A 22,017-nucleotide genomic window follows, 5' to 3' on the forward strand; every position below is an offset into this window, starting at 1 on the left:
TTATAAAAAGAATGGTAATTTGTCAATATTTTCATTTTGTTTATTTTAAAGTCAAATAAAATGAGTACAGTAAAGTTAAATAATAATGATAAAATTGAAGATTACATATTATAGATACTAAAATACTACTCAATTCGTCTAACACTTGGGCTAATTATTTAATCTTTTCACAAATTATAAAACTTAATATTAAAGAAAATAAAACGTTTCTTCTATAAGCTATTTGTAGGCATTCTCCACCATGGAATTGGCCAAAATTCATTATACAATATAACATCAAGGCTGCAATATATAACTTTGGGTACCCCCTAATGGACACCCTTTTTACACCAAAACTCCCCATTTGGAAAACGTTATAATAAATCGAATAAAAATCGTATCGATACCATTTTGAAAATCTATTAAGGGATTTAATGCTAGAACCTATACCGGGAAGAATTTTTAAATATGTATAATATATGTTAAAACATTGGCGGTCAAATCCGGTTTTAGATTTTCCCATATAAATTGTCTGGAAACCAAAAACGGTAATAATTACCGCAATTTCCCGTTTTAAAAGCCAAAAATACAAATATTATTAAATTGTTATTTATCCAGCCGATTATTTATTTTAATAATGTTTATTCGCTATTTTTCGCTACGTTATACGTAATATTTATATAACCACTATAAGGTTATATGGTATATATATATATATATATATATATATATATATATATATAATATATATATATACCCGCTAATTAAACGTTGAATATATCGTAAAAAAACAGGGCAATTACTCTAATAAGGTTATATATATACAATATAATAGCGTTTTTAATTTTGACTTTTGAAACGGGAAATTGCGGTAATTATTGCCGTTTTTCGTTACCATACAATTTGTATGGGAAAATCTAAAACCGAATTTAACCGCCAAATTTTTAACATATATTATATATATTTAAAGATCCTTCCCGGTATAGGTTCTATCATTAAATCCCTTTATAGATTTTCAAAAGGTATTGGTACGATTTTTATTCGATTTATTATAACGTTTTCCAAATGGGGAGTTTTGGTGTAAAAAGGGTGTCCACTAGGGGCGGTGGCCATCAGGGGGTACCCAACGTTATCGTTAATTGTAATAAAGGTTTCGATACGAAATTTAACATATAAAAACTAATTTTTACTATTTAAATATAACTATAATTAAAACAGTTAGAGTAATAATTTCTGTAACTAGAAACCATAATAATCCATATGATATAAAGCAAGTTCCCCTATAACTTTACCATTTTTCTTCTGTTTTGTCTCGAAATTCAATTTCTTACAGTGTTTATACCGTTATATTTTGCGGTTACAGTCCATACATAATGCGAATACCTGCCGCGACGGCGAAATACGACAGGTTGTCCTCAGACTAGAAGGAGCGCGATTTTTCCGCTAATGTAATTGGTCGAAAAACCATGTAGCTCAAAGGTACATGGAGCTTTCGGACCCCGCAAGGGTTTAGTTTGAGCATCGAAACTACTGTTATTAGTATTACCGTGGATTTTGATACGTTAGTGTTTACTGTTTGTCTACTTTCATTACGGTGTGACCGACTATATATAACCTCCCAGTGGTAATATAATAAAGTAATTGCTAGTATTTCTAATTATATATGTAATTCATTTTTTTATTACTGCGGTAATTGGGGTTTTTACTTGTATTGTTCAGAAATATTTTACGCTCGGGTAGTTATACCATATTTCGGCTGAGACGCTATATAGGGTCGGGTATACGGCAATAATAATAAACAAGCAAATACTAGTAACGTAGAAACATCAACGAGAATACTGGCGGCACTAGTATTTGGATTGTAAATCAATCCTTAGCAACTCAGGTTTAACCTGCAACCAATTAGGTCTGAAAAGCCCCTATCATAAGCGGTGTTCCTGTAGCGTGTACGTAACGCTGGTTTATAGTTCCGTAAAACCCAGCCCCTTAAGGTTATACGCTACTGCTGAAATGCTATTAAATGGGCACGTGAGAGTGTTATTGAATCTGCTCGCGGTATACGATAAATAAAAAAGCTATTATATAATTTATTGCCGCGTATGGTTTTGGCGTAACCGTTTTTATCAAAACATTATAATTACCCAGAAAATTGCGTTTATATTATAAATTCTCGAATCATTCAAAATGGCTTGCCTAATGTTTTATTCAATTTTGAATACAAACTTGTGTAGGCCTTTAACACAGACTGTATCGCACGAATTCGCGAACACCGTTTGTTTTGTGAAACTAGTTCATAGACCATGTCAATTAGTAAGTAGCCCGTTAATTAATATTATTGAGTTTCGGTTTAACGGAAGGGTTAGGTGGAAAATAACCCACTAGTGCGAATTGTTTTATTTAGTTGATTCTATTTTATTCATTTTTTATACATAAAAAGAATAATTGCAAGTTGGATTTATGGGTGCCTAAAAAGCTAGGTGTTCATATTGCGCGTGTATCCCCGGAATCGCAATTTAATCTGATGCCCAATGCGATATTTATTGTTACTCCAACAGAACTAATAAATATGAGCCCTTAACAAGCATCATTCCAATAAGATGCCCATATTGTAGGAGGATGGCCGAACCAGTGCGCACTGGATCAAATAGGAAGTTAGGAACGGTGGTAAATAGTTATAGACAATGCTCAAATCAACAACCGGAACTTCCGAGAAGAAAGCTACAAAGTTGCACATTTCCGCCAATAATTGTCGACATTGTTTATCTCACCATCAAGGTAATCAAGCTCATATATCTTGTCGCCCATGTGATCAGCATGCCCAAGGACCTGCCTGTAAAGACTGTGGAGAGCACCGTTGCATCAGCGGGTGTTTGATCATCATCACAGTCTTGCACCGGTCCCAAATGCCGATCATCGTGGGCCACACAGTTAGCTTCCGTGCTGATGATAATTCGACCGAATAGGGTTCAGAGACAGCTGCCTGCATGGTCAAACCGGGATGCAGCTGCTTCGTTTCGGAGGCAGCCGAATTGCCTCCGACAGCTATTTGAAAGAGTATACGGATAATTTTTATTGTCACGACTCACGTAATAGTGCTAGTTCTAGCGGCTGCAGATTTATATATCTATGAATTATTCGCAAGTACTATTAACTATATTGTACGATTATACTTGGACAAATAAGCCCTCTCAAATCAAGCCTCCTTCGCATTGCAGAGCATTTCAAGTGCAAATGCCCTTAGACCATTCCAAGCACGTGCGGTTTGAAACCGCCTAGTTGGCCTCCGAACCCTGAGCGCCGCACTTGTGCGAACAGTAGTATTCCATCTGCAACGGGACGTTTCTGTCAGAAAATGGTGACCGATAGGAATCAAGCATCGTCGCTCTCGTGTCGTTTGCGTCTTACCTCGTCTCCACCAATGTGCCAAGCGTTGGACACGCACTGGATGCCGTCAAAGGCGCAGTCGGGGCAGTGGTCCCACTGGTTGTTGCCGGTGTTGCGGTTCCTGTAGTAGCCGCAGGCGCACTGGGTGGCGCTAGTGTCGATCTCGTAGTCGGTGAAGCTACCGTAGCTGAGGCCGTAGGGGGTTCCGTTGCCGGTGCTGCCGTACGAGCGGTTCTGAACGCAGACGGCGGCACTGTGGAGCCTGGCGGCGGCGCTGTTGGAAGGGCGATCGAACGGTTAGAATTAGTTACCGGGACCTGGACCGGGGGGGATGCCAAGAACACGGGGGTAGGCTGCTGGTATTTGTGGGGTTGGGGTTTCAACATACCCCATGATAAGGCCCGCAACAGAGACAATCTTTGAGATCTGCATTTTCGGTCTTGGCGGGGACGCGGAGAAAGAGATTCTAAGCCCTTTTTTTTTTTCTTTTGGTGGGGGAAAAAGTGCAGATTCGAAAGAGTGACTGAGGCTTGGCAATGGTGATGCAGAAGCTGGCTGGAACAATTCATCACCGACAGAAGGAAGAGGAAGGCCCGGTCTGATATAGACGTTGCGGTCTGGCGTGAATGAAGTCGGAATAAGATATCCTGCCAAGTCAACCCCACAGGAATCTCGGCAACGCTTCACTATCATAAGCACCTTGGTTTTCTGGCACCGTCTCCAATGGAGCCTGAACTCCTCGTGATTAACCCCCATCCCGCCAATGCAACCCAAGTTCCACAAACCCTTCGCGTGCACATGGCGATCAAAGCACCACGAAGCTCTGGTTCACAATGACTCGCAAAGCCCCTATCAACAAGCGATTTCTGGTGACGACGACTTTTCCGTTCAGCGTAGTATCCGCCCGAGTCATAGCACGGAATACCAACCGAGATGGTTATCTTTTCTGGAGTGGCAACCACGACGTTTGTCTTACTGCTTTCGGCGTCGGTCCAGGAAGGCTGGTTTGACATGTCGGTTGGGTTTAGCCGCCGGTTCGACTTTGATCCATGGTATTGGGACAGCGGGCACCGTATCGCGCGTCTTGTCAATAGATGGGGTCCGGTCCACCAAACCCCATCTCCTTCGCATGAAATAAATATTTGGAGGGGGCGAGGTCGGTGGCTACCTGCTAAGCGAGGAGCGCTTGACTAGCCCGGAGACTTGGGCGATTGCAACATGGTCGGAAAAGCGCGTACTCTGTAAGATAGCAAACAAACAAACAAACGAGATACGGATGGTGGAGGGCCTCGGCTCGTCCGTGGAAAAGGGCAAGAGTAGAGAGCAAAACCACCATCTACGCTCTGCCAAGCATCTATAAAGAGACGTCGATGATGCCACCGCAGAGTCTCGATTCTTTCTCTGCTCCTCACCCGCTCACGGCCACATTCACTTGACCCCCTTACTCATCTCCTCCTCAGGCGCTCGTTTGCTCAAGCCCTCTCAGTCCACTCGCGTGTTCATCACAGCTTTCTGTCCAAAATGGTCTCTCTTCGCATCGCCACTTGCCTCGCGGCCTTTGTTGCTGCCGTCAGCGCCGCTCCTGTGACCGCCGAGCCCCAGCTGTCTTATGAGACCCTCAACGTGACCGGCACCAGTGACCGCAACCTTCGCAAGGGAGAGCGTATTGTCTTTGGCTCCAACGGACGCAGTAATGACCCCACCCCCCCTATTTCCCTTGGCCCTTCCCCACCCCCGGATCGTTGATTTTCTTTCTCTAACTCGTCAAATCTCGCGTCTAGCCTCCATCGTCAGCGAGAGTACCTACAAGCTTCTCCTGAAGGTCGAGGGCGTGTCTGAGGAGACCCCCGAGATCGACTGGGAGTACATCCGGGCTGGCGACGCCATCGCCGCCGCCAACGCCCTGCGCAACGACACGCACCTGGACAAGCGCGACTGCTCCAACGACATCTCGTACGTCGTCGACACCCAGCAGCGGTTCGTCGACTGGGACGTGCAGATGTCGCCCGTCATCATCGGTGCCGGAAGCCACGGCATCGACATCACCATCTCCAAGTCGTGGACCGTCTCCAACGCCATCACGGCCGGCGGCAGCTTCGACCTCAGCTCCCTGTACTCGAAGCTCGGCGCCACCTTCAAGGTCGACTACCAGCGCACCTGGACCACTGCCCAGGGTTACATGGTCCGTGCCACCGTCGACCAGGGCGAGACCGGCGTCGTCATCACCGAGCCCTGGACCAACCGCAAGTACGGCCGTACCTTTGCCGGCTGCCCTGGTTCGCTGCGCCAGGTCGGCACCTTCATGGCTGACTCTCACGAGGTAAGCTTTTTTTTTTTTTTTTTTTTTCTCTTCTTCTTCCGCCCCAGACATTGCTTGTCTCTTGCAACCTGGTACACAGTCGACTAACAGTATGATTTTCTTCCTTGTTCCGCAGGATGGCTCCTACGAGGGCGTCTCCTGGGTCAGCGGCGCCATCACTGGCTGCATCAAGAAGCAGAGCAGCATTCCCCTGACCCGCTGCCACGGATCCGGCAGCTTCCGTTAAGTTCTCACCGCTGCGTTGCCTCGCAACCCTCCGGAGCCTAGCCAACACATTCACCTTCGGAGGGTAGCTCGGGCCACATGTGATCGATTGGATGGACCAACTGCGCTCTCCAGCGTATTAATAAGAAGGGAAGGTCAAGAACGTTTGGGGTAGTGAGCGAGTTTGTGCGGGGAAAAGAAACATTGCTCTGAACCTAACTGTCGTTAAATTTCCTTCGTTCTTTGCAACTTGCATTTCTGCACTAATGGTACTTATTAGTAGTGTTAGCTGCTCCCACGCGGGATACTCCCGCCGACAATTATAGCAATTAATAGACTGATTTAATTCACTGACATGGAGACGCCTTGGCGGGGACACGATTGCCGACCTTAGAATGGGCACACTGACTCTCTAGCGAGTGAGGGTGAAGTGTGGGGTGAAGGTTGAGACGCATAAGGTTGGTCTGGGGTCCAACGTTAATTACGATGTGTGAAATCATTCACTGTCTAGGTAGCGAGAGCGCGCTAGTAGATGCTTCGACCCGCAAGACAGAATATTTACAAAATCAGCAAGAACCTCAGGAGGCCAAAATAATTCGTAAAGCCTACAAGGATTATTTTTTTACCGCCCATCCGGGTCGCAATGAACCCCCGCCGCTTGGTTGCATAACAGATTTGGTGGCCAGGCATATCGCCAGCTGCTTTTGTCGATCCAAAGGTTCCCAGACAAGATCTCTAGGCTTTTACAGTCATTAATTGTATGATGAATGGGTTCGACAGTGTGACACCATCGCCGTAAGTATTCAATCCATGCCCAGGTCAAACTTGAGAAATGATAGCCTATCCATTATAATTGATGCGCTGAGTCGCTAAAGGAACGATTACGGGCCATTCCATGCACAACCAAGGTCGTCTCCGACAGAGCTCTGCGGTTCGTGTCGGGGCAAGCATATGCCCGCAATTGATATGTTACAGGCAACGCTACACCCATGAATATTTTTCCGAGGATTTACAAGCGGAGTTGCCAACCGTTTGCAAGGGAAGCCGCGTATTTCATGCCGACCGCCTTCGTCTGGACTCTGGACCCCGTAGCCCCCTGGACGAATAAGCGGCAGAAAGACCTTCCGGGAAGGTGAGGGGATTGAGGCATCAAAATGTATTAATGGAAAGATGTGGGAGGTCTAAGAAATATTTTCCTTGAGGATATTACGGGGCGAACTCCTGTACCAAAATAAAGTGGAGACGTTCAAAACCGCGGCCGTACAATTACAATAAGCAATAATGCTGAACCACACGTCCTGGGCAAAGATGTGTGCAGGTGGGAGCCGGGCGGTGCTGCTGGTTCGGAAGCTGGCTTTGCAGGCGAGTGAGGGAGGAAGGGTTGCATGATTGAATTTTAGCCTTTGCTGCAGCCGTCGGTGCATAAACCGGTCGAAGCGCTGGGGATTCCGAGGCTCAAATTAGGGTATGGTGGTTTGACTCATCAACTGCCAGATATTTTGAACTCGGGTTGGTTCCAGGAAAGGCCAAATAGCTGCCGGCAAAACTTTGAAACTTTGGTTGAGGTAAATCTTCGTAGGTGTAATGTCGATAACCTCGCTAGGTATCAAACAATTGCTCATGTGTCTGATTGTAGTGGCTCTCTTGAGCGCACCGGCTACTGGGCGAAATGGATTTCAGCCTTACCCAAGTGCAAAGCTACGGATCGAACGTGGTCATGATCGGAGGGAATAAATGTCCGACCGAAGAAAGTGTTTGACACCCGCTGTGTTAAAAAAAAAAAAAAAAAAAAAAAAGGTAAAAACAACTCCATTACTTCTTGCACATATTTGGTATACAAAGCGCCAAAGCGATAAAACAGGCTAATCACCCAAGATGATACTCATGCTTTGGGGACTGCTCCTTGCTATGAACTAGAAGCCGGCTTACCCAACGGTTTTATCAGCGTCCCGTCAGAATCCATGTAGAATCTTCCTCCTAATTCCCTGTCTAGCCGCTCTTGGGGTGGCTCCCATCCGGCATCCTTTCGCCTTACATTGATTGTTCGTTTGGCCTGGTGTACCGCCCACTCTCCCCGAGGTTACCCCCCCGCCTTCGGTCCTCGGTCATCTGTTTTCCGTGCTTGGGACTCGACGCGCCCCCCTCCATGGATTGCTGATTTGGTTTGGTATACCACCCGGTCTGCCCGAAATTAGCTACCCGCCGTTGGTCCTCGGTCATCTGCTTTCCGTGCTTGGGACTCAGCGCGCCCCCCTCCATGGATTGCTGGTTTGGTTTGGTAAACCACCCGGTCTGCCCGAAATTAGCTACCCGCCGTTGGTCCTCGGTCATCTGCTTCCCGTGCTTGGGACTCGAAGCGCCCCCCTCCATGGATTGCTGGTTTGGTTTGGTAAACCACCCGGTCTGCCCGAAATTAGCTACCCGCCGTTGGTCCTCGGTCATCTGTTTCCCGTGCTTGGGACTCGACGCGCCTCCCTCCATGGATTGCTGGTTTGGTCTGGTAGACCACCCAGTCTGTCCGTAGTTATTCGCCGCTTTGTGGTCCTCTGTCTCGGCCTCCCCTGGCCCGCTGTTTCTGCCATTACGCCTGCAGCAGCCGCGGCGCTCGAGGGCAGCGTTGTCGTTCAGATCGCCGACCGTGAGGGGCAGCGCCAGGGCCTGGGCGCCCCAAGCCATAACGGCGATGATTTTGACGATGTTGGAGAACTGCATTTTGTCGAAATGTTCAAAAATAAAAATAAAAAAAAGAAAACAAAGGAGATAACAAAGGAATGGGGAAAGAATATTGAGGGAACGCAATGGTGATTGGAAAGTGCCCCTTTATAATTCAGTGATCGGAATCTGTAAATGAGACGTTTCTGTATTAGATGCGTTCCTCTATGCTATGTAATTTGTGTAGATCCATAGTGGACCTTCAGACTATATATAGACATTTTAAGGTGATGATAGCCGCCGTTTATTGCTTGGATTGGCAGTACCCGATGGCTGTGACAAACAAGAACTGGGAAGAGCCTAGTTCTACCACATGGAATAACAGCTGGAACAGCTGGGTATTGGTCACACATCGCTTTCGGAAGAGCCGGAGAGCGCATGGCATGATCAGCCTGACTCGCACCCGCCGACGCTTTACCAATTAAGGCTCAATCATAATAAACTTGGATGACGGGTTAGTAAACATAGATGAGAGATGGTGCCGATTGCTAATCTGCGCCAAGAAAACATAAGAACGTGATGGTGAAAGCGCTGTAAAGTGGGAAATTCAAAGCAAAGAATGCCCAATTTAAAGCTGAGAACAGGGCGCAGTAATGACCCACCGTGCAGTATACCTCTTGAGTTATTGAGTCATATATACCATTGAAGGAAATTGAGTTGATATTTATATATCCCGGCCCTTGTGCCTTTCTGTTTGTTATTGGTTACCTACGTAATATCTTCGTTAAAGATAGAAGGACCGGGAATCTTGTGACATCCATGGTAGCCCGGAACTTAGAATGAAAATCAGTTCTTCAAGGTATAACGGCAGTGTAGACGGCACTGGTGAGCTGGCAATGGGCCATGGGTAAATCTGCCAGCTCCAGGCGATAGTTGTCATCCGTAGATTTGACCAACGTAACTCCTTATCGAACTAATAATAGCAGGAAACACTTTTGTTATCGCCGCACACTTGATTATTATTTTTTTCTTACTTTTTCTCAAGGGATAATTATTTCCCCGCAACAAAATGCTAAATCGTCGCAAACCCATCTGACACGGTGTTTGTTTTTCAGTACAGGGTGCCTCACGATCGCGAAATGACATATGTTATCTGTACAAAGGTAAATAAAGATGGGGAGTGCACGCAATAAGCAACCTTTTTGCAACGCCTTCAATAACGGCAAATTATAGAGTTGGGCGGCAAATTTGAATAGACGGGACTGGTGTTCTCATAAACCGTATCACGGTAACCGTCAGTTTGCGGTTCCCGCGGTAAGAAAAGGAAAAAGAAAATTGCAAAATTCAGAGAACATTTTCATTCTCGCACTTTACCGTGGCACTTGAGCTAACAGTATAACGTGTGCGACGAATCTCGACACGCAAGATGTCCCTTTTGAATGCGCCCCTAAATCTGCCCTGAGCTACCATGAATATACCCTAAACTGTATTAAATTGCAACAGACTGCCCTGGACCGCCCCAAATTTACACTGAATCACATTTGATTGGTATCGTCCCATTGTGGGCTATCACCCCTATAATACATCTTATTATAACCCATTTTTGGAATTTCTAAATATTCCTTTTAGCATTCCGTAATGCAAAGCAACGAAAATAAAATAAAAAAAGATAAATTATTAAATCAAAACTGTTATACTTTAATTCTATTCCTCGCGTATATTTGCAATATATTTTGAGTTGCAAACATGTAATTTTAACCGTAGATTTTTAGTTTTAGTCTCATGTCCACAACTTAAATAATAATAAAAAAACGTTATTAATATTCACATTCATTTGTCGCACAGGTTGTTTTTTAGCAACATAGCGTAAATTCGCCTGACGCAGCTCTTCGACTATCCAAGGCTGGGTTACCATTGTTAAACAATTAAAAGGTAAACTTTACCTAATTTTCATTCGCGCAATCGCCAAATTCCATTTTTAGGCTTTTGGTTAAAATTTCGCGCAATTTCGTGCCTAATGTCGCCTGTCCTATTTCTTTTTCAATATCGCCATAAACCAATCCGAACGCCAGAATAGCAACTAGCCTGTTACTTGGGTTCAATAATTGTTTGTTTGTTTGCTCAGTCGGATTTCTGCTGAACAGCAGCGGGCAAAAAGGCCCGAAAACATCCCGAGTGTTACGACCAGAGAGTTGGGCCGGTACCGGAGAGAAGGAATGGCAGAGATACGGCTCAATGTCATAGCAATTAGCGCGCAAGACGGCACCTCTACCATTGAGTGTTGGGAGGTAGATTTGCCCATCACCGCTGACGGTACTCTAAGATTGGGGGACGTCAAGTTCTCAGCTGTCGGAAGATCCTCGAGATTCCCATCACGTATGCAGGTCTTTTGTTGGAAACAGCAAAATGATTCACGTATCAGGTCCTCGCCCGATCGAGATCGTGAGGCAAAACCAAACATCAGTCAGTGTTGGAACTCTATCAAAAAGAAGATCCCACATGCTTTTATCGTAAAAAGTCGATTTATTTGAATGCCGGCGGTTCTGAGCTAATATAAACAATGAATGCCTGCGCAAGTCTCCAGGTGAAAATCGCTTAACTCGCCCTGCGAGGTGCCATACGGCCAGAATGGTTTCGGTACTTGCTGGGGATCGCGTCAGCAGCATACGTCAGGATTTGGCCATCAACCACCGCCGTTCGAATGCAATTTTTGCGGTAAATATTCCAAAAGTCAGCAAGCATTCCTGGACCATATGAAGGATTTTTGGATCACTGGGTCAGTTCCGAGCGATCCGAGCTGGAACACAACGATATCAGCTGCTATTTTCGTATCTGCAGGGAAATTCCTTCGCAGCCGGCATTCATGACATGATAACAAGGGTCAGTGCAGCTCGAAAGGCCGCGCGTGAAAGCATTTTTAGCCGCAGTCTAATCACGATGGTGCATGTTTATAAATGATTGAAAAGAGAAAAAGGGGAAATTTGGATAAAATCAGCCCCATCTCGACTTACATATATTTTAAGCACTAATTCGTTGAACAAGGTGCATGCAATCCATCCCAAGATGAGAGTTTGCTATCATTCAAGTTTTCTCATTTGACCTTGAATCACTTTGCAGGGCATAAGCTTTGGAACTCGTGTTCAGAGAGTTAATTCTGACAGAGTTTCCAAAATATGCTACTTCACAATGAACGCTTATGGAATGGTTGCACCTCGGTAATTGTATGGCTTAAACCCCGAAAATTCAAACAATATACATGAAATATTGACACAAATCGACAGCATTATTACAAATCCGAATCAAAGTGATTGATGGGCGAGTTATAATTGCTGTGAACTTTCAAAAGTCTCATGTGTGTCTGGTTGGCCTGCCTCATCTGTCAAGGCCGTAACCCTTTTCTCTAGGGTTGACATTTCTAAAATTGGTCAACTTAAATAATTGCTAGGAAGAGAAATGGCGCTTTCCCCTTGACACAATCACCGAATCGTTAGCCGCCTTAGACCTTCAGGATAGTAATCAGATGCAGGAACACCATCCCTTCTTCTGGAACCCCTTTTATACTAATATAAATGACATATCTCGAGATTTGCCTCCATTTCTGTTCCGCGGTTGCTATCCTCAAATCCTCTGGCATAATAGCCGACGACTGGATTCTCTCATGGGATGAGGCTCCAAACAGGGAGTTCGCAAACAAACGGGTGCGGGCGGGCAGCTAGACGCAGAGAAGGCCGACTGTCTAAATCGACATCTCCGGTGGCTCCCGAAGAGATCTGGTCACTCAAACTTGGTTTCATGGACAAGCTCGCTCCTGTTTGCACTGAAACTAGTTGTTTACTTGCAGAACTGGCACAAAATATTGCTTGATTTCCGAAATACGTATTCGTCCGGAATGCCTACCTCATCGACCAGTATAAGGAGTCATTCAGAGAGAATGTAATGTCATATAATCAGGACGGGCGCCTCCAGAACCTCAATTCACTCTGAAGTATGCGTCAAATGGGATGCCGACTACTTCGGCGAGTTTCTTTCGCAATGAGCGCTCTACATCAAGGGCAAAACCCCTGCATTTTGCGCTGAAAAAGTGATCCAGGGAGGTATTTTTGGGCTGTATCCGGTCAAAGAGCAGCGCCAGCAGTGGAGCGGGAAGCACGCCACGTTTGACTTATGGCAAGCCACACAACTGTGGGAGCTTGTGGCTTTGTTTGAGAGAGATTTCCAGCTTTCAACGTTTCTCGTCAAAGTTTCGGAAAGTACTAACGAAGCCACGTCCAATTAGTATTCTGACCCCGTTTAGAGGTCTTTCTGGTTTTGAAACAGTTACAAATCGCCATGACTTGGAAAAAATCGATGCACGAGGTAAAGTCGGACCATTGTCAAACCGAACACCCAAAAAAACCACGATCCCGAACAGCACCCCGGCTGACATTCCGTCACCAACTTGGCACATGAATCACCTTAGTGCAACAACTCTTTCTGTTGAAGCTGGATTTGGCCTATCAGCTAATCAGACCTTTAGTAGTGGGTCTGCGCCAAGATCTCTGCGAAGTGAGCTGAATCATATATATTTATAGCTGGTTCCCATGCCAAATCAACCCCGCATTCCTTCCCCACCTTGAGAACTTGACATGAGTTATTCATCCCTCCCACGATCAAAATCGTATACTAGGCTGGCATAAATCGAGGGCCAGCAAAGAAATGAAACCGTGGCCGCCTCCTTTCCTTAAGCGGTGCAGCCAGACTGAAGAGGATACGGAAAGCACAGATACCGATCCCGATAATACAGATGACCTCGCCTCGTTTGGCGGCCATGGAACTCTCGAGGCTTTGGAATTTACTCGGATTTTGGAAGCCCAAGGGATTCCATGTTGCATCCAAGGGGTCTCTGCGCTCATTTATTACGGCGCAGGAAGGGTCAGGGATGACGGAGAATGGGTGACGAAAATAAACAATACCGTCAGGGCCATGGCAAAAGGCCCAACAGGTATGAAAACTCTGGGTTGTATGGCACCGACCGTACTGGTTGATAGAAGAGAGTTGTGGCTGAGGATTGTGTGAACGAAACGACCAAGGCTTGGTTGGAAACGGCCCCCCGAGCTCTTCGCTACCGGCTTTCGGCTCCATGGCGAAACTGACCCTTGGCTGAGGTACCGGGGATGTGGTTAGAACTTAGAACAATCTGGCCCAGAACTTCAACTCTTGCTGGTATGGCACGACTGGTTCGACTCGAAGCAATGGATGGGCGGACGGGACGGGCGCACGGACGAATTCGAGTCGAACTGATTGAATAGGTCAATTGTGGCAGTAGAGATCTTGGCGTCACATAACCAGAGGAGCTTTAATCGGCGCTGGGAACACCATAAAAGCGCTGCCACGTTCGTTAGCCTAGATAGCGCACCCTACCTGAACCTGCTCCAGAAAAATCAAGCTAATGGCCAGTGAGAAAAAAAAACAAACGTGCAGACAAAAAGAGGGGGAAGCTGCACGAAGTGCTGGCAGGCTGGCAGCCACCACCCGATCTCAACTCCTCATTAGTTAACGTTACAATCGCTCTTCTAAAAGGCGGTGGGTGTAGTATGCATGATAAACAGCCTGAATTGCTACATCCAACCCTTTCAGGGTATACTGAGCCTCAAAACTCCAGCTTTGGCAGTCCTATTCTTCCTTTTCTTTTTCTCCTCTTGCTGTGTGTTTAGTGCGTCCAACTTGCAGCAGATGGTTGTGGCAGGTTGGCTCTCTGTGAGGAGCACCAAGGCGTCAATTGGCTGCAAGAGTATGAGGGTGTTGACAGCAGTAAATGATGGCGCGGGCGCGCAGGTGCTCCGCCATCACAATTGCGCACGTCTGCCTCTGTTACTGCTCAGCCTTCTGAAATGAGGGGTGGTCGCTAATTGTGGCCGGGTAAACACTTGAGCGGCCAACTGATGGAGCAAGGAATTGCTGGCTGCCACCATCACAACGCCTCGTTAGAGGTCTTGGCTGCTTATCTATGATTCTATGGTTCTCAGTTGTCATTGTGTCGTACCTCAACCTCGTTGTTAGCAACTTTGGGAGATCACATTCAATAACAAACATTAGACATACTCCAGGTACCTAAATGGGGATATCAATGCATTGAATTTCTCCCTGCAAGTATAGAACGAATAGCTTATGTGCGCTGTTGAAACCTTTTTTTGTTCTTTTTTTTGGTTCTCCTGCCCAAGATCGCACTCTCTAAATCGAACCACCGTTTACGGACGGACTACTGCCAATGGAGAAGCGATACACATACAGCCCGCTTTCGTCGCATCGCCAGATCCGCCTCCTGAGGGTTTTTGCCGGAGCAGGTGATGACGAACTGTCCGGCGAATTGTTTCACGCAGCCCTCGACAGCGTGCCGCGCTTTACCGCGCTGTCTTATGCTTGGGGTGATCCGCAGCCCCAGAAAACAATCCGCTGCTGTGACTCTATTGCTGAGGTTCTTCCCAGCCTTCACAGCGCCTTGCGGCATCTCCGAGAGCCCTATAGAGATGTCCTCGTCTGGGCGGATGCGCTATGCATCGACCAAGAGAACATACTAGAACGAAACGAGCAGGTGAAGATCATGGGCGACATCTACGCCTCGGCGATGTGCACAGCTATTTGGCTTGGAGAAGAGTCGACCGAGGTCAAGATGGCTTTTGGCTGGCTACGCAGATTCGACAAAGCCACAGAGTTATGGGATTCTAGTCCGCAGGCATGCAAGCACGATGCTGAGTTCATCGATAGACACCATGCCGAGGCGATATTACAGAGTGCTTTCGGCAACTGGAAGGTGCTTGCTTTTAAAAACATCTGGGCTCTACTGGATCGTCCGTGGTTTACACGAAAGTGGATCATCCAAGAGCTCGTCAAGTCGCGCATGCCATTGCTAGTCAGCGGCAGGAATTGCATCCCCTGGCCGTTTCTATCAGCATGGTTAAGATTCATTAGGAAGTGTACAGTTCAGCAAGAGGATTTCCGATCAGCTTGCCCACGACCCTTTGAGGCTGACTCCAAGGTCTTGGGACCATGTGAGCTGCGAGCCACGCTTCTGTGGCGGATTGAAAGCAAAGACAACCCTCTTTTGCTGTTTCTCCTGACGAAGACGCTGCAATTCAGATGTCACGACCCTCGTGATCACGTATTTGCTTTGATCGGGATCGCATCGGACGCAGAACGCTTCCGCCTGATTGACTATAGGAAGAAAACTGAGGATGTATGCCGGCAGCTTGCTTATCTTTGCGTGTCTGATACTATGAACCTCAAATTACTGTGGTCTCTTCTCTCCTCAACGCCTTTGGGAAAACGGTTGCATTCTTGGGTACCTGACCTAGAAAACGGCCTGGCTGAAAGCGACGGGGGCGTCCTAGCTACCCAGTTTTGCGTGCAGCAGGAAAGAGACTACAACGCAGGTGGGAAGTTGTTTCCGGAACCGCAGTTAGACCGAGATCGAAACTTGCTCAAGATGGTGGGCCGCATCGTCGATAAGGTTCAACTTCTTGGGTCCGACAATAGAAGTCTTATCAATGCACAGACTGTCCAAGGTATAATAAAGATGAGTAGCGATCTCAGAACCTTCGGGCAGAATCTCCAACTGTTGCACCAACAGAAGTACCAGTGGCTGGAAGAGTGCATCGCCATCGCAGCAAAAACTATCAGTAGGGAGGATGCCGAGGAGGCGTTCAAAACCGCTCTTTTAAGCGACAAGATGATCAACGAAGAAGCACCTCGAAGCTTAGAATTAGTGAGGCGAGAATTCTCTACTTGTATGCGCCTAATGAAAGAGGAGGCATGCGGTGGTCAGCTGTGGCTTTTGGCCTCTTCTCAACGCATGAGCCTTGAGTCCGGTCACCACCTGGCCTTGGCGAGAGTAAGACTCAGTAAGCAGAGCGATGGAAACCAAGGTTTCATCACCAGAGATTTTCAATGCTGCGAAACCGACAAAAGAACAATCCTTTTAATTCGTGCGCTGGACCGAGACTCAGGGCTGCCATGAAGAAAAGTGGCACTGGAAGGGAAAAGAACTCCCAGGACCGGGGTCGGCAGTTCCCTCGACGGCGGCAAAGCTGGTATACTCAAGGATCCAAGCACCTGTAATCCAAACACACATTCTTGCACCGTCCAAGGGCCGTCGTTTCCGCCGGCGTCATGCAAACCTTGCGTATTGCCGCAGGAGACGTCGCAATTCGAAACCGCGCCCCGCCGACGACAGCGACCACAACGCAAACTCTCAGAAACCTGCCGAGGCCTGCGGTGCCCGACCCCGTCGATTCCCTGAAAAGCCGCTGGCGAGCCTGACCGATCCCCAGGGCGGCGCGAGCCTGGAGTCGGCCTCGGTGTACCGGCCTCAGCGTGGGTGCATACTATACAGATCTCTGCAGATTTCCGCGGGTCACGCAAATAAGCTCGGCACCATCACGATTCAATAATGCTTTGCGGGGGTTTTTCGGGATCGCCAAGGCGGGTTCCTACGCTAACGCGATGTCTGAATCGGCGCTGGACACGACAAGTATAACGAATCTTGTCATAAATTCACAATGTGACGACGATATTTGCCGAAGGCTCAAATTGATGGTAACCCAGACTGTGTATTTTTAGATTTCCAAAAGGGTGAGCAGGGATGTTGAGCAAGGGCTTTGTGGGGGCAAGGCGGCTTTCTTGTTCTTTTTTGTCTTGTTTAGGTTGCCTAGAGCGTCATCTTCCCGTTGTTAGCTGTTGCTGAAGAGCAACAAAGGAGCATGAAAACCGCTACATCAGTCCTACCGGCCGGGTTCCCATGTAGCTGCAGACCCTTATCTTTCCACAAGTAAGCTTTAAGGTCTATGCAACCCTGGAATTCTCCGCAACTATAACTCAAAATTTTAAACAGTAAAACAAGCATAGGGAATGATATGTTCTGTTGTCAAAGTTTACGAAAGTGGTTCGTTCTGTGAAAAAGGGTTGTCGGGGGTTCCAAATCCTAAAGAATCACGGGAATAACTGCCAAAGGAACTCTAATTTGCGTCTATCATCTTTGCTTAAATTGACCATGGGCAAAAAGGGTATTTGCAAACAGTTTCCCCACTTGTGCCGAAGGAAGACGTGATGCCCAACTGGTGATATAAACAAATGTGATAAGAAGACCACGCTTTTAGTTTGAGAAGGGTTTCGATAAAGTTTCACAGAGGACCTGCTTGCTTGAAACAATGCCATGGAATGTTCTTTTTCACGAAATCGAACAAACGGCAAGCGGGGGTTTTAATGCGGGTTAAAATTAACTACAGTGGTAGGGGTCAAAATCCCCATCCCTGAACAGTGGTGGCAAATCTACAACCATGTGGGACTTCGGGGTTTTTTTTTTTTTTTTTTCGTTTTTGGTAGCAATTGCTACTGTCTAATAAAACGAAGGACGTGCGCGTTTCCATTGAGCTTTGGATATATTTCATAGTACTAGTGTTTTTAATCAGGTTTCTAAATAATTGTCAAAAGACGATTACAATCACGATTTTAAATGTGAAAATGGTTAAATTAACCAACGTATATTGAATAAAGCGCTAAAGTATTTGCACAAAAGTGCGCGAAATACCTGTGGGTCGGATGCACCAAAATCTAGGTTGCATTGGGAAGTTGTGTCGATAGATGCATGGTAACAAGGGCAAGTTTCGCCCGGTCCCATAGTAATTTTTGCCAAGGCTTCAAGATTCGAATCAAAATCAAAACATGTACTGCATCAAATAACAAGAAAGACAATCAAACCACTATTGAACTTGGTCATAATAGCAAGAGGGGAATTGTATTTAAGCAAACCCAAGTGGACAATTCGAGAGAATTTTGTTTGCTGCAATACATCAATCTTTTCTGTACCCAAATAACAAAAGCTGGTCTTCCAAATAATTGCTGTCTCTCCGATTTAACCTTTGTTATAATTTGCAACAACAATCCACAAGCCTCTCTTTTTCGAAATGCAGTTCAAACAAATCATCATGGTCGTTGCCGCCTTTTCTGGCGCCGCCCTCGCCGTCGCCGTCCCAGCTGGCAAGGACGACGCTGCAGTGGCCCCTCGTGGCTTTATTCTCACCTGCCCCAGGTACGTTGAGTCGAGTCCCATATAGAGAAGCAAAAGATGGATTCGAACATCAGGAAATCAAGCTAACCGAAGTTGTTGCTTTGTCAAGTGGCTGCAAACTGGAAAACAATCACTGCCTGTGCCCCGCCCGCAAAAAGGTATAGAGCTTTTGGATCATGTGATTGGTGCGAGAGCGGCAACAACAGCACAAGTTGGAGTTTTCTTGAGGATTTCCTTTCAGAGTTTTTATCTGTCGACTCTTGAGAAGAGTCCTGGGCTGCCGCAGATATGACTGGAGAGAGCTGTTGCGATATAAGGATTGATGGTCGTCACAGTCTATGATTGGGCAGCTGAGAACAAAAAATAAGCCAAGATTGTTTTTTGCTCTCTTCATCAAGATAGCCATCTATCCTCATATTGCAACAATGTACCCAATAAACGACGTTTGACTGTTGGTTGCAATCCGGGTTTCCGTTCGTTGTGTTGTTCAAGACTCCAAGCCGTCCTCAATATATGTCAACATAGTTCAAGGCAGTCTAGCATCGCCTCAGCACAACGAAAACACACTGAAAGTAGGTCAAATAGGCGCAGGTATGTCTGCCAGGTCAGCTCATAGTGTTCCGCACTGCTTTCGGGTGGCGTATCTGTGATTCTGCGGACGAGAAAGAGCGAGATGCGAACAAGTTCTCTTTGGGATTCAGAACGAGGGTGTGGTGAAGTATCTTGTTTCTTCGTGCGCTGCGTCCGCGCTTGTTCTTAAACGGCACCTGGGCGCGGGCAACAAACTGAATGTCAGCAGCTTCTTCCTTTCTTTTCTCGTAGGGGATTGAAGCATTTAATCGCGTGCGCGCGCTCATGAAGGTGCAGTCCTCGCTGTCATCTCGCTTGAAATTGACCGGGACCTGACCGTCGCTGTACGTTCCTGGTTTTAATGGTAACCCCCCCATGATCACCCGTCGTTGCTTGTCTGCCTTTTTCGCCGAGTCGAGATGCTTTTGGTCTTGGTCGTCGCGCCAAAAAAAGCCGGCTAACGCTTTCTGTAATTGACGGGAGCAACCATCCTCCTTATTTTTGATCGGCCATCTTTCATAGAGTTCCACGGTGCAGATAGGGGTTTGACGCTTTGTTCGCTGGCTTGCCGCCCAAAGGCTTGCAACACCTTGTATTCAGATTTTTTGTAACGGTGAGAATACTACGTACATTTTGTTCTTTTTTTAGAATGCATCTTCGCTCCGTCTGTGTAGTATTGGGATTGGGAATGTTTTCCATCGACCATAAGATAGATACTCGCTATTTTTACAGCGATAGATATTTTAGTGGCCTGCTCTGTAAGCTACACCGGCAGCACTGCCGTCTTACGAAGCCTTGTAAGATTTTATTAGTGGCAAGCTTCGTCTTGCCATACTTGATCGGCCGTGGAGGGGAAGAACAATGTACTTCTCTGGCATAGCATAAGAATATTTATTGGTAAATGGACCAAGTTTATGGCCTTGATGGTCTGCCTAAACGGCCAAGCAAAGACCATCATCCTCGGCATCTTGCCTCATAATTTCTTTTGGGAATATTGGGATCTAATCTTCTCTTTTGTAATTTTCGTTGTTGGAAATTGGGTGGTACTTTATCCTTGTTTACAGCTTTGGAAGTACATATTTTGCAAGAGGACGTGCTTGTCACAAGAAGATTAGAGGTAGAAAAACGCAAATGACCTATGTGTTTCTACCCTTGTTTTTTTATTTTTATTTTTCCTTTTTTTTTTTTGGCTTAATTGCCAAGATTTCAGGGGCTATTTAGATACTAAAGTTCACAATGCAAAAGATATTTGCCAAGCGGGTCGCCAATGACCGACTAAATTTAGTTTTTCATTTTGGGTCTATTTGAACACAAAATTAATCGACAAGATCACCTTCCTGCGAATCGGATGTTCTCCTTGTTGTTGTGAATAACTTACCGGGCTTGGCTCGATTGGAGGGGAGAAACATGCCCGCCTAGCCTTTTTTCTTGTGTTCCCTTACTACCTCAAACACATTCTGAGTTTTTTTTCCCAAACAGGTACCACAGCCTGGGCATATCTTCACTGCGACTCTCTTCGCATTTCACCATGCCCTGACTTCCCATTCTTGGCACAACACCAGCGGAGCATGTTGCCAAACATCAACCTTTCGGCCTTCTTTGGCCAAGAGTCGACGTGCCTTGCTGCGGATAGCAGCCCATGTCCCCAGCAAGAACATGGGTTGGATCCCCACAGTTCGATCGACGACGAGTTTATATATCTTTTTTTTTTTTGCTTTTTTTGGCAGGCAGGCAGGGCGTCAAACGTATACAATTCATGTGGGTTTGCTTCCCGGCGATGACCGTTGCAGTCTAAAAGGGAAATATGCTTTGACTAGGAGTTGTCAACCTTGGCTGTAGCTGTTATGCACCGAGGCCTGAACCATGTCGGAGAGGGCCCAACCAAAGCTCCAGGCCAGGAATTGCTTGTTCTGGGACATGGCATAACATAAAAGGCGCGGCAGAAGCAGGTAAACACGAAATTTGCTTATCAGGTTCCGCAGTCTCTCCGTCTCTCTCGTGAGGAAAGGCCCAACCCGAATCAAAAAAAAAAAAAAAAAAAAAAAAAAAAAAAAAGGTATCCATCTCCCCAACCAGCCACCATGCGTCTCTCCACCCTTCTCGTGCCCGTCGCTAGCATCCTCTCGCTGGCATGCGCGCAGATCGGTGCCATCGACACCGCGATCGCCCACATCCGCAGGGACGTCGAGGCCTTGAAGGACGCCTTCAACACCGGCGCCGCGGCGAGCATCACCTCTTCCTTCACGAAGCTTGACGATTCCATCTCGACCGCCACGACGGTCGTCCACCAAAGCCCTGACATTGGCTTCTTACACGCCTTCAAGCTGGCCAGCTATATCGGCAGCCTATACGCCTCCATTGACCAGGCCTTCACCGTCATCAAGACCAAGAGGTCCGCCAGCGACGCCCTGGGCCTCACCGCCGCCGTCAGGACCTCGCTGGTGAGCCAAAGGTCGGCCGTCGACACCCTCGGCACCGAGGTCGTGGCCAAGGTGCCTCGCATCATACATGCCTCCGCAAAGTCCTTTATGAAACAGGTGGACAATTCTTACGCCTCGGCAATTACTGCTTACTCGTAGAGATGGAGGGATGGGTAAATATTCATGGGTTGTGGGGGCTTGGAATACAGGGACGTGGATACCGCTATGCAGCCTAGTCCGTCGATGCTGTTGAATGACAAAATCTGCCATGCAAAGAGATGATACGGTATCTATACCACGTCTAAAAATCGATGTGCGTGCTTCTGGTCTTTCAAAGTCGTTTTGTATCTTTGAATAATAGAATCTGTTAACAGCCTTGTTCAACATCAAGTACGTTCTCGGATGCGTGACGGACTGAACCCCTGTTCCGCGCATTCACTTATAGC

The 22,017-nt window shown here is 46.7% G+C and overlaps 6 protein-coding genes across 6 annotated transcripts; 3 read left to right on the forward strand and 3 right to left on the reverse strand.

Moving 5' to 3' along the window:
* Nucleotides 1-3,251: 3,251 nt before the first annotated feature.
* PpBr36_06908 (uncharacterized protein) lies at nucleotides 3,252-3,795 on the reverse strand (the record flags this gene model as incomplete). Its single annotated transcript, XM_029894050.1, has 3 exons — nucleotides 3,252-3,305; nucleotides 3,385-3,637; nucleotides 3,752-3,795. The coding sequence occupies 3 exons, from the start codon at nucleotides 3,793-3,795 to the stop codon at nucleotides 3,252-3,254; spliced, it is 351 nt and encodes a 116-aa protein (XP_029747849.1).
* Nucleotides 3,796-4,884: 1,089 nt separating this feature from the next.
* PpBr36_06909 (uncharacterized protein) lies at nucleotides 4,885-5,909 on the forward strand (the record flags this gene model as incomplete). The annotated part of the gene is made up of 3 exons (XM_029894051.1): nucleotides 4,885-5,053; nucleotides 5,145-5,683; nucleotides 5,799-5,909. The coding sequence occupies 3 exons, from the start codon at nucleotides 4,885-4,887 to the stop codon at nucleotides 5,907-5,909; spliced, it is 819 nt and encodes a 272-aa protein (XP_029747848.1).
* A 1,967-nt stretch (nucleotides 5,910-7,876) lies between these two features.
* Nucleotides 7,877-8,599, reverse strand: PpBr36_06910 (uncharacterized protein; the record flags this gene model as incomplete). The annotated part of the gene is made up of 1 exon (XM_029894052.1): nucleotides 7,877-8,599. The coding sequence occupies one exon, from the start codon at nucleotides 8,597-8,599 to the stop codon at nucleotides 7,919-7,921; it is 681 nt and encodes a 226-aa protein (XP_029748469.1). The 3' UTR covers nucleotides 7,877-7,918.
* A 6,187-nt stretch (nucleotides 8,600-14,786) lies between these two features.
* Nucleotides 14,787-16,965, forward strand: PpBr36_06911 (uncharacterized protein; the record flags this gene model as incomplete). The annotated part of the gene is made up of 2 exons (XM_029894053.1): nucleotides 14,787-16,406; nucleotides 16,522-16,965. The coding sequence occupies 2 exons, from the start codon at nucleotides 14,787-14,789 to the stop codon at nucleotides 16,963-16,965; spliced, it is 2,064 nt and encodes a 687-aa protein (XP_029748470.1).
* Nucleotides 16,966-19,186: 2,221 nt separating this feature from the next.
* Nucleotides 19,187-19,528, reverse strand: PpBr36_06912 (uncharacterized protein; the record flags this gene model as incomplete). Its single annotated transcript, XM_029894054.1, has 1 exon — nucleotides 19,187-19,528. The coding sequence occupies one exon, from the start codon at nucleotides 19,526-19,528 to the stop codon at nucleotides 19,187-19,189; it is 342 nt and encodes a 113-aa protein (XP_029748467.1).
* Nucleotides 19,529-21,232: 1,704 nt separating this feature from the next.
* On the forward strand, nucleotides 21,233-21,730 carry PpBr36_06913 (uncharacterized protein; the record flags this gene model as incomplete). Its single annotated transcript, XM_029894055.1, has 1 exon — nucleotides 21,233-21,730. One exon carries the CDS (start codon nucleotides 21,233-21,235, stop codon nucleotides 21,728-21,730), a length of 498 nt encoding a protein of 165 aa, XP_029748468.1.
* Nucleotides 21,731-22,017: the final 287 nt, after the last annotated feature.

Source organism: Pyricularia pennisetigena, chromosome 1, assembly GCF_004337985.1.
Source record: "Pyricularia pennisetigena strain Br36 chromosome 1, whole genome shotgun sequence".
In the NCBI taxonomy this organism is placed as follows: Eukaryota; Fungi; Ascomycota; class Sordariomycetes; order Magnaporthales; family Pyriculariaceae; genus Pyricularia; species Pyricularia pennisetigena.